We start from the raw sequence: 14,050 nt of genomic DNA, 5'->3' as shown, positions 1-14,050 counted from the left end.
GAAGCTAAGGTTCTTTAAGGTTTGCAGCAAGATGCTGAAGGTCTTCTAATAAGTCTGTTGTTGAGAGCGTCATCTCTTCTGCCATCTTCTGCTGGGGCAGCAGCATCAGAACCAGGGACCTAAAACGGCTGAACAACTTGGTAAAGAAGGCTTGTTCTGGGGAAGACTCTGGAGATGATAATGCAAAGAAGGATTCTTCATAAAATTAAGAAAATTATGGACAACACTGACCACCCACTTCATGAGACTTGGGAAAACAGTAACTTCAGTATCTTTGAAGAATTTGAATTGATATGAGTTACAACAACATTTAATTTCCCTTTAGAATCTAATTAGTTGTTGGTATTGCCCAGGTGGCACTAACAATTATTGAGCTCTGCTTTTCAGAGCTCAATTTACTCACTGCAGCAGCAGCATATATATGTTAAAGTTCATTTGGTCAAGACACTTAACCTTTAAAAACATTATAAATTAGACCACGGGATATGCAATGTTTTATCATTACTGTATGAAAGTATTAGGATAGATCAAAAGCGTTGCCAGAAAAAGAACTGGGTCTATCGCAAGAAAGGCGCTCAAATAAACTGCAAACAAACGCAATAAAATCCTCCAACAAGAAAATGTGACGGGGCTGAAACCACATGGCTGAAACAGCAGCGTCTTTTGCTGCCATGAACTTTGATCCGGAAGCAAACTGAGTCTGACTCAGTCACGTGGTACGACCCGTTCGCGCGGCTTCAAACGTCACATCCTGCTCCACAACAAAAGCCTCGACACACGCTTCATAAAACTCTTCCTGGTTTACTCGACACTCGCCCGAAGCCTCGGCACAGAAATAACATCAATAGTTTTATATAAATATGTGAGTATTTGCTTTAAAAATGTCTTCAGTTCCGCCTCAGAGAGAGTTTATCAACGAGCTGTTAACTCCTGCTGGAATATCATTCACAGAGTTGGAAGAAATAACCGTGAAGTCCGAGGAAAAGATGGAGGATCATCGCAGACTGCTGGATTTTACCCGGATACCGAAGATCATCTTACACCGGATAGGTACGAAATACCTTCACGTTTTACTGATGATATGAGGCACGAAACGGAGAAAAGCTGGAGGAAAAACAAGAGACAGCTCCTTTTCGAACAGAAAATATAACATTTGCATGTCACATGGGCAAAATAATTAGTTTTACATTTTATTTATTAAGTTTGATTCTATTTTATTTTGTTTTTCTTGATTGTTTTTTCTGTCTGTTCGAAATAAAGAAAGAAAGAAGACAATACGTGAGAACAAATTAGGATGAATGTTTTACAAAATGAAATTAACCGATAAGACAGAAACGGAGCACTGGTTGGAAAAAGCGAGGTTCGGGAGAGCAGGTCGATTACAAAAATATTATTATTATTATCATTATTATTATTCCATAAAGTGCATCAGCGTTTGCTGTGGCAGGCCGTTCTACTATTAAATGGGCTATAGTAAGTAAGTAAGTGAACTTTATTTATATAGCACCTTTCACAGACATAAAAATCACAAAGTGCTTTACAAAAAAGGAAACACATCAATGTTATTTTCCCAAACTTAGAGTTAAAGTGAGATATCTACATGATAAAAAAAAATACAAGCACATTTTTCCTCATAGTCGGAAGATAAAATGTACCTGAACTTAGAATTACCAAAATCTTTAATTTGCTTTATGCCAGAAAACAGAGAGAGAATGTCAATAATATGTTTTGACCGATTTTCATAATTCCTAATTTTAGAATAATCCAAGAAAAAACCACAGAGATGTATCAAGGGATTAACGTTAAAGGTTGATTATTTGAAACAACATTAAAAGTTTTTGTTTTGTGTTTTGGTCCAGATCTCTGTCAATGCTGCGTGTGTAAAGAGGACGGGGTTCTCAATGAGCTCAGCTACCAGGAGGGGAACTGCACTTTAAAACAAGAGGAACCAGAACCTCTGCAGATAAAACAGGAACCAGAACCTCTGCAGATAAAACGGGAGCAAGAAGAACCAGAACATCAACAGCTAAAAGAGGAAGAGAAGCAACTCTGCATCAGTCAGGATGAAGAGCAGCTTGTGCTGAAACAGGAGACTGATGACATTTTGGTGAATCCTTCTAATGTGCAGAGAATTTGCAAAGAAACAGAACCACAGAGGAACCAACTTGTCTATCATGGCTCTGCTGAAGTTAAAAACCAGGATCAGGAAGGAAGCAAATCTGAGGACTCAGGAAAAAACAGAGATGAAAAACAGAAAAGTCAGAGAAATCCGAAAACCAAACAACAGAAACGTAAAACTGAGAGTTCAAAACAGAAAACGCACAAGAAAGCTCATCCAGAGCAAAATCACTATTCTTGTAACAACTGTGGTGAAGCCTTTTCTCAAAGCAGTTCCTTGACAACACACATGAGAACTCATTCAGACAAGAAACTGTTCACATGTTCAACTTGTGGAAAAAGTTTGCGATGCAAACCTGAGTTACTTCGTCACATGAGATGTCACACAGGAGAGAAGCCTTTATCATGTGAGACTTGTGGAAGAAGCTTCCGATTCAAATCAAACTTACTTCGTCACATAAAGTTTCACTCAGGTGAGAAGCCTTTCTCATGTGAGACTTGTGGAAAAAGTTTCAGAGTCAAATATTTTTTTCTTCGTCACATGAGAATTCATACAGGTGAGATGCCTTTCAAATGTGCAAGCTGTGGAAAGAGTTTCAGAGACAGTAGTTGTTTATACGGTCACATGAGGTCTCATACAGATGAGAGGCCTTTCCTATGTGGGACCTGTGGAAAAAGTTACAAATACAAAAGAAGTTTAATTGGCCATATACATACACATTCTAATATGAATCATTTCTTATGTGCGACTTGTGGAAAAAGCTTCTGTCAACAATCCCTTCTAACTGGTCACATGAGAATTCACATAGGTGAGAGGCCTTTCAAATGTACAAGCTGTGGAAAAGGTTTTAGCAATAGAAGTACTTTATATAGTCACATGAGGATCCATACAGATGAGAAGCCTTACTCTTGTCCAACCTGTGGAAAAATGTTCTGTCAAAAAGTTAATTTAACTGTTCACATGAAGATCCATACAGATGAGAAGCCTTACTCTTGTCCAACCTGTGGAAGAAGGTTCCGTCAAAAAGTTAATTTAACTGTTCACATGAAGATTCATACAGATGAAAGGCCTTTCTCATGTGGGACCTGTGGAAAAAGTTACAAACACAAAAAGTGTTTATTTGGCCACATACATACACATTCAAATGTGAAGCCTTTCTTATGTGGGACCTGTGAAAAAGGTTTCAGTTATAAGAGCAGTTTAACTCGTCACCTGAGGACTCATACAGGATGAACGCAGGATGAACAGCTTAATGTGACCCTCAAGTACCAAAACACAATAACTCCCAGTTTGGAAGCAGATTAGTTACAGCTGAGTAACATTTCTATAATGTAGCAGCTTGGAGAAGCAAAGCATTTAAAATGGGACGTTTATCTAAAATAATAAACTTTCACTTTATTCAATCAATTTTGTCTTTTCATTTAAAAGGATTTTTAAGTGAGATATTGAGTCTTATGAAGCTATGCATGCATTTTAATGTTTTTTTTTGTCCAGTGAGATATTAATAGTCTGTCTCATGAAGTAACAATGGATTTGAATGTTTTCAGATTTAGACTTGTAAAGCTGTCATTGTATGTGTATTCTTTGTACTTATACTTTGTTTTATTTCATTAATTTTGGTTAGAGCACGTTAGCTGTTACTATTTGAACTGCTGAGGGACAAATATTTAGATCAGGGGTTGCGGTAATGGAATATTTTCCATATCTGACTGTTCTTTTTGTTTTTACCTTTTAACCCTCACCCACTAAATCACCAAAAACGCCTGAATAGGCATACCCAAATGAAATCAGCTGCTGTTATAGAACCATTTGAAGTACATGGAAAAGCTTGGTGTCTTTATGAAGATGACAAGCAAAATTTTCTATTTTTGCAGCCAAAAATACTTTAGAAGTTAGTAGTTTGTAGCTATTATGTTTATAACACAAACAAATAGAACATAATGGACTTTTTAAATGCTGTCAGTCAAAATGACAAAAAAAGTCTAGTGTGATCTCTGATTTACGTTAAAATGGAAAATAACTTAAAAGCATCAACCAAAATGCATAATGAGGAAAAGAAACTTTTCTCTTAACAGAGTTGATTTTAAGAGGCTGGGCCAACACCATGTGATTATGAGCGAATTTATCCCGATAAATACCGACGGTCTCGTTATGCTCCTCCAAAATCTAAAAGAAAATACTTAAGATCTTGTTCCAGTTCCCTGAAAGTCCATCATACAAAAGTCTTAGTGGTGCTTTGTGTGGATCTTGTCTGATAAAAACCAATGTAGAGACCTCTAAGCTCTTTGGGACAAATGACTGGGGAACCAACACTGTACAGGAATGTGAAGAGTCCCACTCAGGTAAAACCTGTTGCACAGGTAGAGTAAACTTTAGCCATGGAGCGAAACCAAAGACCCAGAGGAGATGTTCTACTCAGTTTCCACTGGTCAAAGCAGAACGGAGCTCAGCTTTTAATGACCAGTGAAACTCAACCTGTTGGCCTGTGGATGGTCTGCAGAAGTGCTGTAGATTTTCACTCCCAGACTATCAGCCACGGTGGAGCAGAGCTCTTAAATTATTAGTGACAGAGACCTGCAATGTCTGAAGGGGTTCAAAACACCTGGGCTACCTCTGCAGATGTTGATGCCTAGGAGATTTTCTTCAATGATCTTAGAGCGCCATCAGGTGGTGAAAAGTAAAAATCAGCTTTGAGTCCTGTTGCATCATTTTCAGTTTAACTTTTAAACTCATTTGTTTGGTTATGATGTCTTTCTAGCTCAATTAAATGCAATAAAAGTATTTTTATAATCTGCAGCAATGGGTAACCAGTAGCAACCACCAATCAGCATCTTTAAATGTGGGAATTGTGATTTGAGCACAACTTTAAATGAACATCGTCACTCCAGACAGCAACGAAGACTTTTGGTACCTTTGGTGGTGCAAATATTTGATTTTAGAACACAGTCTGCATATTATATATAAATCCTGTCAGATAAAATGATCTACTGTCTGAAGCTTTCATCTGTGGCTGACATAGAAATATGCATGACAGATCATGAGAGGAAGGAGTTTATAAAACCTGACTGTCCTGATTTTCAGTCAGTGTCACAAAAGCTCTGCAGCTGGAAGGAGCTCTGAGTTAATCTGGACTCCAAGAGACAGAAACATCTCTGATCAGGTCTGTTTGTTTTATTTCATGCAACTAAAATTCAGCTTTCATATTTCTATGTTAAATCCTTGTCTTTTGGCCATTTTTGCTGCATTTTGTTATGCTGATTTTATGAAGATTGTTTTCGTTAGCAATCATTTTGATCAACATTACAGCTGGTTTCACACAGAGTGACTAAATATTGTTGCAAAAGCTGCAAAAAATAGTTTCACTCCATCAGTTTTATGAAAATTAAATCCAAATAAATTCTGTCATCAAATCATTAAAATGTTTGCATGAACTTTTGTTAAAGAGCTTTATTAGATTTCTTTTAATTTACTTTTTGTTCTCTAATCAGTGAAAACTCACTTTTTCATTTATTAACACATTCACTTAAAAGTTGATGTAAACACAGAGACTTTCATGCAAAGTGGATGTTTGACGTTTGGTTTCAGCGAGTGAAGGAATGCAGACGGATTGGTCTTTCAGAAAGAGAACAAAGGAAACAGAACTGTTTGGTTATTTCAGAAATGCTTCTTTGATTGCTTTTCTTCGACATAAGTCGAAGGAAAAGCAGAGATGATTAAATGCTGATGAGGGAATTAATTTGATTCAGCTGTGGAGGAGCATTTAGGATTAGGTTCCTTTTGATTATTGTTTCTTTACGTTGCTGTTCCTGTTTCAGGATTTCCCCACTTTATCTTTCTTAGGCTGAAGGAAAAAGGAAATGGATCTGTCTCTTAGCACAGCTTTTTTCTATCTCCTGCTCTGCTTGTGCTTTTTCTCCAGTTCCTCATTGTTTGATTATATTATTCTTGTTCTTCATCTTTTCCCTTCTTCCTCTGGTGGTTGACAAGCAAAGTTTAGATGTGCATAACCGCCTTTTACTGGTATGGAGAGAGGATCAGGATGCTAAATATATATTACACACATTTTAAAATTAAAAAATAAACAAAACATCCATCCATCCATCCATTTTCTTAACACCCTTGTCCCTCAGTGGGGTCGGGAGGGTTGCTGGTGCCTCTCCAGCTAACGTTCCGGGCGAGAGGCGGGGTCACCCCGGACAGGTCGCCAGTCTGTCACACGGCAATAAACAAAACATAAGAAAAGCAAAACAAAAAACTATATTAATTTTGTTTTCTATCTAAGACACCTTGGGGGGGGAAAAAAAGCTCAATTACACTCGTCTGCTCCAGATTACCTTTGTTGGGTTCTCCCTGATGTTATGTCTGCACTAGTTTGGAACTGGAGAAAAACATTTTCCACCCTGTTCAAAACACCTGGATGGACCAAAAGCTCATCACCTCCTCTGTTACAGCTACAGTTTCCCCCTCTCAGCTCCTTCAGACTAGCCAGCAGCAATTAGCAAACACCTGGCAGAACTGCAGATCTGCTGAGCTCGTTATAAGAGCCAATTCCCAGAGCAACACTGGTAAAAATGTGACCAAGGGGTTAATAGAGGAACCGTGATGAAATGATTTCCTGAAGGCAAAGTTTCAGAAACGGCAGGAGTTTTTAAAGAGACAGAGGCCCAATGTTAATGTGTGAAATTAGGATGTAAAACTAATTTTAAGTCATATTTGATATACTGTATGTAGATTTTTAAAACAACTGGAAAACACATAATACTGCCCCTTTAAAGCAGTTAAGGTCAAGCTTCTCCAGATCAGGGGTCACTTTGACAAAATGTCTTCTGTCTTTGATCCAACATGTTTAATGTCCTCAGTTATAGACAAGCTGCAGGTTTTCACCAGAGTGTTAATGAAGTGAAATATGATCAGGATCAGATGCTGTGGACGTCCGTCAAAGAGCTGCTGCCTCTCCTCCTCCTCTTCCTCTCTCAGGATGAAGATGATCTCCCTGCTGCTCCTCATCCTCAGCTCATGTCTCTGTGGTCAGTCTCCATCTTGTCTTTGTGACAGAAAGCTCTCTAGATGGAGCTGAAAGACTCCCATGTTCCAGTTCTCAGTGTGTCTGCTCCTCTCTTTCCTCTCTGTCTCCTCAGCAGCAACATTTGTAGTGAATGTGACCCAGAGCAGCTATGAGGCCGAGGAGAACCAGAGCATCACTCTGGAGTGGACCTTCACCACCAGACCCGACTCCTGCTTGAGCTTCGAGTTCATGATCTTCACATTAATAACCGAAAACAAAAACGTGTCCATCTTGTTCCATGAGCATGGTGGAGTGGAGGTGCCGCAGTCTCAGGACAAACAGTTTGCAGGACGAGTCCAGAGAGACAAAGACGTCCTTAAAGACGGACGGATTAAACTCCACGTGTCCAAGCTGAGGATCAATGACTCTGGTCTGTATCTGTGTGAAATCCAGACAGATTGTGGCTTCGGCTCTGCTGGATGTGAACTAATAGTCAGAGGTGAGATTACAAAGTAGATTTGAACTGTTTTATCTCTAAAATGCAGCAGAAGAAAATATTAGTGTGTATTTGTGTAAAATAAAGCAGTGTTGTAATTTTGTTCAAAATATTGAAAAATGTTGTACACCGTTTATGTGAAGGTAATTATTTAATAGCAATTATGTTTTTAAGAAAATGCACCAAGAAAATCAGTTTTTCTGCCAGTTAAAGGATGGATTGTAAATGACTTATTTATATTTCTATGAATGATCGACTCTTTTTTCTTAAATTCTTCTTTCCATTAGCTGATGGCAAACAACCTGAAAGTCCAACTGCGAATGAAAGATGGATGGCTCTCTATGTTTTCCTGGTGTTGGCAGCAGCAGGAGCAGCAGGAGTAGCTCTGTACTGTAAATGGTGTAAGGAATAATTGATAGGCCGGGGTCACCCTGGACAGGTCGCCAGTCCATCGCAGGGCAACACAGAGACACACAGGACACACACGCACACACCCACAGAGAATTTCTACTGACCAATCAACCTGACAGCCATGTTTTAGACTGTGGGAGGAAACCGGAGTTCAAGTTTATAATTTATACTCTGATCACCGATGGCAAATTGTCAGTCTTGTTTCACGAACACGATGGAGTCGAGGTGCCGATGTCTCAGGATGTCAAGTTTGCAGGACGTAAAGTGACAAAAACGTCCTCCCAGAGGGACGGACCAGACTCCATGTGTCCAGACTGAAGACTCTGGTCTGTATGTGTGTGAAATGAAGACGGACGAAAACTTCGGCTCTGCAGCAGCTGAGCTGGTCGTATCTGGTAGGCAGATTTCAGCTCCTCTAAAACATTCAGCATCTGTGAAAAACAAAACAAAAAACTGCTAATTGTGATGTGATCAAATGTAAAGCAGTTCAACAGATATATTGTAGGAAACTTTTGATGTGAACACATTACATTTATGGTTCCTCCCAGCACCGTTTGAAGTGTGTCTGCATATAAGCTAAAAAAAGAAAAGCATCTTCTGCCAGATGTTTACACATTTCCTGAAAATCCTCCTGGTTTACTCGACGCTCGCCCCAAAGCCTCGGCATAGAAAGCACATCGCTAGTTTTAGGAAAATAAATTTTAAATATGCTAGTTTTTAAACTTCACTATATGTAGTTGGGGACATAAGTTTGATTATATTAATTTTATCAACAGTTAACCGTGGTGCATGTGAAATATTAGAGCATGGATATTTTGAGTAGATTTTAATTTATTTAGATTTGGATAACAATTCAATTTAAAATAACTCATTTTCTTAACTTACATAAAATCTCAAACAGGGTTTTGGAAAAGAGACCGTCTTCCCCTAATAAGAGGAAACAGATGTGCTGTCCTAGGACGTTCACAAACAGGATGGGAGAGAAAACTTATGTCTGTTTACTACGAGGTCGAATTCTTTGGTGTTTTCTATGAGGTAAGAAAAACATTAAAATCTTGAGAAAACAAAACTGGTATTTGGGATGTTATTGAATCGCTCAAGCAGGAAAATGAGCAAAGTCTAGGTGAAAAATAAATCTCTTTTTGGCAACTAAGATCTTTGTTCAAATGTATAGAAAGGGAGGAACTGGGAGAGATTCCAGATGTAATTGGCATGAGAACATCCTGTTTTGAGAGTGACCTTTTACTCTCTCTGCTCTCTGACCTTTGCTCTCTCTTTCTCTTTATCTTTGGTTTTGAATAGGCCACTCATCCTATCCAAGTAATTTGAAACTGCTGAGCGGTTTAGAAGCAGAGGACACACCTTCAATGCATATATTAAAATTAGGACAACACCTCTTAATAAAAGTCTCCACTTCCCAGCAGCAAGCCGGACTGCTTCGTTTTGCAGCCACACAAGCAGTTGCTTTTTCTCTTATATTTGTATTTTGTTCATTTTTCTACTTTTCTCAGGTAATTAATGTCTGTTTTATGGTTTGGACTTCTTGTACCAGTGGGTGTGATGCTGATCTGTTTTTTCTATGCATTTAATTGTCTGAATAAAACTCTAGATATGTTTGAAGTTGAATGGCGTTTCCACTGTCTACATGCGGAACTCTGGATTCAGGAGACTAGAGGAAAGCAACTAGCAAAGAAGCTTAACATTTTATTCCTTTAAAATTTAACACTAGTTTTAGGTAAATATGTGAGTATCTGCTGTAAAATGTCTTCAGTTCCACCTCAGAGAGAGTTTATCAACGAGCTGTTAACTCCTGCTGAAATTTCATTCACAGAGTTGGAAGAAATCAGCGTCAAGATGGAGGAAAATATGGAGGATCATCGCAGACTGCTGGGTTTTACCCGGACACCGAAGATCATCTTACACCGGATAGGTAAGAAATATCTTCACGTTTTACCAGGGCCGTGCAGAGACCACTAAAGGGGCAGGTGCTCAAAAAAAAGAGGGCACATCTAACCGCATTTTAGGACAGAATATGAACAAAGCTACACAGCTTTCAGAGTTTAATAAACACTGATAAATTACAAAAATGTGACATATATAATCAAAGCTAAGAAAAATCTTTATATAGAGCATACAACTATGCAAGAGAGTATATAGACACCCTGGTGTCAAATTTTAATCGGAGTTTGATGGATTAATTGATATTAAACCCCTCCCCCCCTTCCTGGGACCAGATGCCCCCCCGCCTCCCTCTTCCTGTGACCGGATGCCCCCCTCCTCATCCCCCTCCGTGAACAAAAGACTTTATTCAGGGGAACTTTAACATTTGCTCATCATAAACTCCTCCTGACCTCTTTGAATTAGCCAATAGAAACTGAATAATTTATTTGTAAGTTCGCAGTGAATAAATAACTATACTATACTCCAAACAAAGTGAATAAAGAAATATATTATATTCCAAACATTGTTGGCTGCTGAGCTTGAGAAGTGAAAGGGATGAGGGCGCTTGATTCTTTTTGAGGTGTGTCCCAGTTGGGTGGAGACGGTGAATACATTCAAAATGTAGGTAAAATGATTATTTTACTTTAGTCATTTGTAAGAAAGTGATCTATTTGTTAAAAAAATGATTGGGCCTGAAAACTGGCTTGTTCTTTTTGTTTTAATGTGGGGAATTTAATTATGCTGTATAAAAATTGTAAAATATAAAGGTAACTACTTCACGGATTTCACATATCACAGGTTTTTCTCAGAACGTGAAAAACAAGGATTTACTATAATCCAAGAAAAAGCTGCATAGATGCATCAAGGGATTAAAGTTAAAGGTTCATTATTTACTCAAAATGAAAAGGTTTTTTTTGTGTTTTTGTCCAGATCTCCATCAATGCTGGGTGTGTAAAGAGGACGGGGTTCACAATGAGCTCGGCAGCCAGGAGGGGAACTCCACTTTAGAACAAGAGGAACCAGAACATCAACATCTCAAAGAGAAGCAACTCTGCATCAGTCAGGATGAACAGCAGCTTGTGCTGAAACAGGAGACTGATGACATTTTGGTGAATCCTTCTACTGTGCAGAGAATTCACAAAGAAACAGAACCACAGAGGAAACAACTCATCTCTCATGGTTCTTCTGGAGATGACAATCAGGATCAGGAAGGAAGCAAATCTGAGGACTCGGGAATAAAGCGAGATAAAAAACAGGAAAGTCAGAGATATCGGAGAACCAAACAGCAGAAAGGTAAAACTGAGAGTTCAAAACAGAAAACACACAAGAAAGCTCATCCAGACCAAAAACAATATTCTTGTAAAGTCGGTGATGAAGCCTTTTCTCACAGCAGTTCCTTGACAACACACATGAGAACTCATTCAGACAAGAAACTGTTCACATGTTCAACTTGTGGAAAAAGTTTCACAAGCAAATCAAACTTATTTCGTCACATGATGATTCACACAGGAGAGAAGCCTTTTTCATGTGTGACTTGTGGAAAACGTTTCATAACTAAAGCTTATTTACTTCGTCACATGAAGATTCACACAGGAGAGAGGCCTTTTTCATGTGTCACTTGTAGAAAAAGTTTCATAACCAAAGCTGAGTTACTTTATCACATGAGACGTCACACAGGAGAGAAGCCTTTTTCATGTGTGACTTGTGGACACAGTTTCATAACCAAAGCTGAATTACTTCATCACATGAGACGTCACACAGGAGAGAAGCCTTTCTCATGTGGGACATGTGGAAAAAGTTTCAGAGTCAAATATCATTTACTTCGTCACATGATGATTCACACAGGAGAGAAGCTTTTTTCATGTGCAACTTGTGGAAAAGGTTTCATAACCAAAGCTGAGTTACTTCAGCACATGAGACGTCACACAGGAGAGAGGCCTTTTTCATGTGTGACTTGTGGAAAAAGTTTCATAGCCAAAGCTTATTTACTTCGTCACATAATGATTCACACAGGAGAGAAGCCTTTTTCATGTGTGACTTGTGGAAAAAGTTTCATAACCAAAGCTGAGTTACTTTGTCACATGAGACGTCACACAGGAGAGAAACCTTTTTCATGTGTGACCTGTGGAAAAAAATTCACATGCAAATCTCAGTTAGTTGTTCACATGAGGATTCATGCAGATGAGAGACTTTTCTCATGTACGCGCTGTGAAAAAAGGTTCATCATAAAATCAAATTTAAATAGACACATGGCAATTCACAGAGTTCAGAAGCGTTTCTTATGTGGGACTTGTGGAAAAGGTTTCTATCAAAAATACATTCTAACTGGTCACATGAGAATTCACACAGGTGAGATGCCTTTCAAATGTGCAAGATGTGGAAAAAGTTTCAGATACAGAAATTGTTTATACAGCCACATGAGGATCCATACAGATGAGAAGCCTTACTCTTGTGGGACCTGTGGAAAAAGGTTCCGTCAAAAAAGTCCTTTAACTATTCACATGAGGATTCATACAGATGAAAAACCTTTCTCATGTGGGACCTGTGGAAAAAGTTACAAACACAAAAGCAGTTTAATTGGTCACATACACACACATTCAAATGTGAAGCCTTTCTTATGTGGAACCTGTGGAAAAGGCTTCAGTCATCAGAGCAGTTTAACTAAACACATGAGGACTCATACAGGATGAACGGCACAATCTGACCCTTAAGTACCAAAACACAATAACTCAGGGCCGTGCAGAGACCACTAAAGGGGCAGGTGCTCAAAAAACAAGGGCACATTTGACAGCATTCTCGGACAGAATATTATAGCCACATAGCCTTCAAAGTTTAACAAACAATGATAAATTACAAAATTGTGAGATGTACAATCAAAGCCAAAGTCGGTCCTCGAGGGCCAACATCCTGCATGTTTTAGTTCTCTCCCTGGTTTAACGCACCTGGATCAAATGATGGCTCGTTAGAAGGCCTAAGAGGAACATTGACAAGCTGAAAAGGTTGTTACTATCACCAGGGAGAGAACTAAAACGTGCAGGATGCCGGCCCTCGAGGACCGACTTTGGACACCCCTGATCTAAAACATACAGAGTATGTTTTGGCCTACTGAGTTTTACTTAAAACAACTTTTTAAATAATTAAAATCACACATTTGTCTCATGAAGTTAAAAAATTATTTGCAAAACAAACTTATTTGCGCATGTAACTCACAGTTTAGAAGCAGAGTAATTACAGCTGGGTAACATTTCTGTAATATAGCAGCTTGGAGAAGAAAAGCATTTAAAATAGAACGTTTATCTAAAACGCTAAACTTACACTTTATACTGTCAGTTTTGTCTTTTCGTTTAAAATGGTTTTTAAGTGAGATATTAAGAGCTTACAAACTTATGCATGCATATTTTTTTAAGATGTTTTTTTCTAATCTAATGAGATATTAATAGTCTGTTTATCTCTTGAAGTAACAATGGATTTGAATGTTTTAAGATTTGGGCTTGTAAAGCTGCTATTGTACGTCTATTCCTTGTACTTGTATTTTGTTTTATTTCTTTTGGTCAGAGGATGCATGTTAGCTGTTACTATGTCAACTGTTGGTAAGCTATATTTAGATAAATGTTTTTTTATTCCAAATTTCAATCTATACTTTTTCCATTGCATTCTCTTGAGTTTTTGATTCAGGGATAAAATACTATTGATTATATGATGGCAACAATGTGGATGTTTCTACGTTTTGCTAAGTTATGATGAAAACGGAGATCTTTTTATCAAAACACTACAAGGCGCACCTAAAAACCTTCAATTTCCTCAAAAGCCGACGGTGCGCCTTTTAATCCGGTGTGCCTTACATATGGACCAATATTGAGCCACAACAGGTCTAGCAACTACGGTAAGCAGCCGCCGACTTCATTTTCCCCCGTAGAAGAAGCGCGCAGTGCATGCTGGGATAATTGTCAGAACGCTGGTTTGTAACCTGTCAAGAAAGTTGGACTGACCAATCTACCTACCTATCTATAATCAGGTCATCTGCAGGTCATTTAGCACCACGTTCTCCACAAAAATGCTGTGCGCAATCGGAGAAGGA

At 38.5% G+C, this 14,050-nt stretch overlaps 2 protein-coding genes across 7 annotated transcripts in view; both read left to right on the top strand.

Annotated features, from left to right (window-relative positions):
- Positions 1-682: 682 nt before the first annotated feature.
- LOC145548797 (uncharacterized) lies at positions 683-3,526 on the top strand. 2 transcript variants are annotated; one of them, XM_081599768.1, is made up of 3 exons: positions 683-862; positions 952-1,050; positions 1,860-3,526. In XM_081599768.1, exons 2-3 carry the CDS (start codon positions 987-989, stop codon positions 3,350-3,352), a joined length of 1,557 nt encoding a protein of 518 aa, XP_081455894.1. In that variant the 5' UTR covers positions 683-862; positions 952-986; the 3' UTR covers positions 3,353-3,526. The 2 variants fall into 2 exon arrangements, with proteins under 2 accessions (XP_081455894.1, XP_081455893.1); XM_081599767.1 differs by lacking the exon at positions 683-862 and having other exon boundaries at positions 882-1,050.
- A 124-nt stretch (positions 3,527-3,650) lies between these two features.
- The window catches only part of LOC103480788 (uncharacterized), a 40,872-nt gene continuing 30,472 nt past the window's right edge, over positions 3,651-14,050 (top strand). Inside the window, exons 1-6 of one of the 5 annotated variants that reach the window (XM_008435980.3) lie at positions 3,651-5,279; positions 7,034-7,146; positions 7,258-7,623; positions 7,908-8,426; positions 8,933-9,066; positions 9,334-9,961. In XM_008435980.3, coding sequence (XP_008434202.2) covers positions 9,793-9,961 — 169 coding nt within the window. In that variant the 5' untranslated portion in view covers positions 3,651-5,279; positions 7,034-7,146; positions 7,258-7,623; ... (1 more) ...; positions 8,933-9,066; positions 9,334-9,792. Of the gene's footprint in view, positions 5,280-7,033; positions 7,147-7,257; positions 7,624-7,907; positions 9,067-9,333; positions 9,962-10,902; positions 13,583-14,050 lie in introns of those variants that run through there. The other 4 variants (XM_081599759.1, XM_081599758.1, XM_081599760.1 and 1 more) reach the window with 4 other exon arrangements.

The sequence above is a fragment of the Poecilia reticulata genome, chromosome 18, assembly GCF_904066995.2.
Source record: "Poecilia reticulata chromosome 18, P_reticulata-male-v2, whole genome shotgun sequence".
Classification (NCBI taxonomy): domain Eukaryota; kingdom Metazoa; phylum Chordata; class Actinopteri; order Cyprinodontiformes; family Poeciliidae; genus Poecilia; species Poecilia reticulata.
This window is presented reverse-complemented; position numbering and strand designations above follow the sequence as displayed.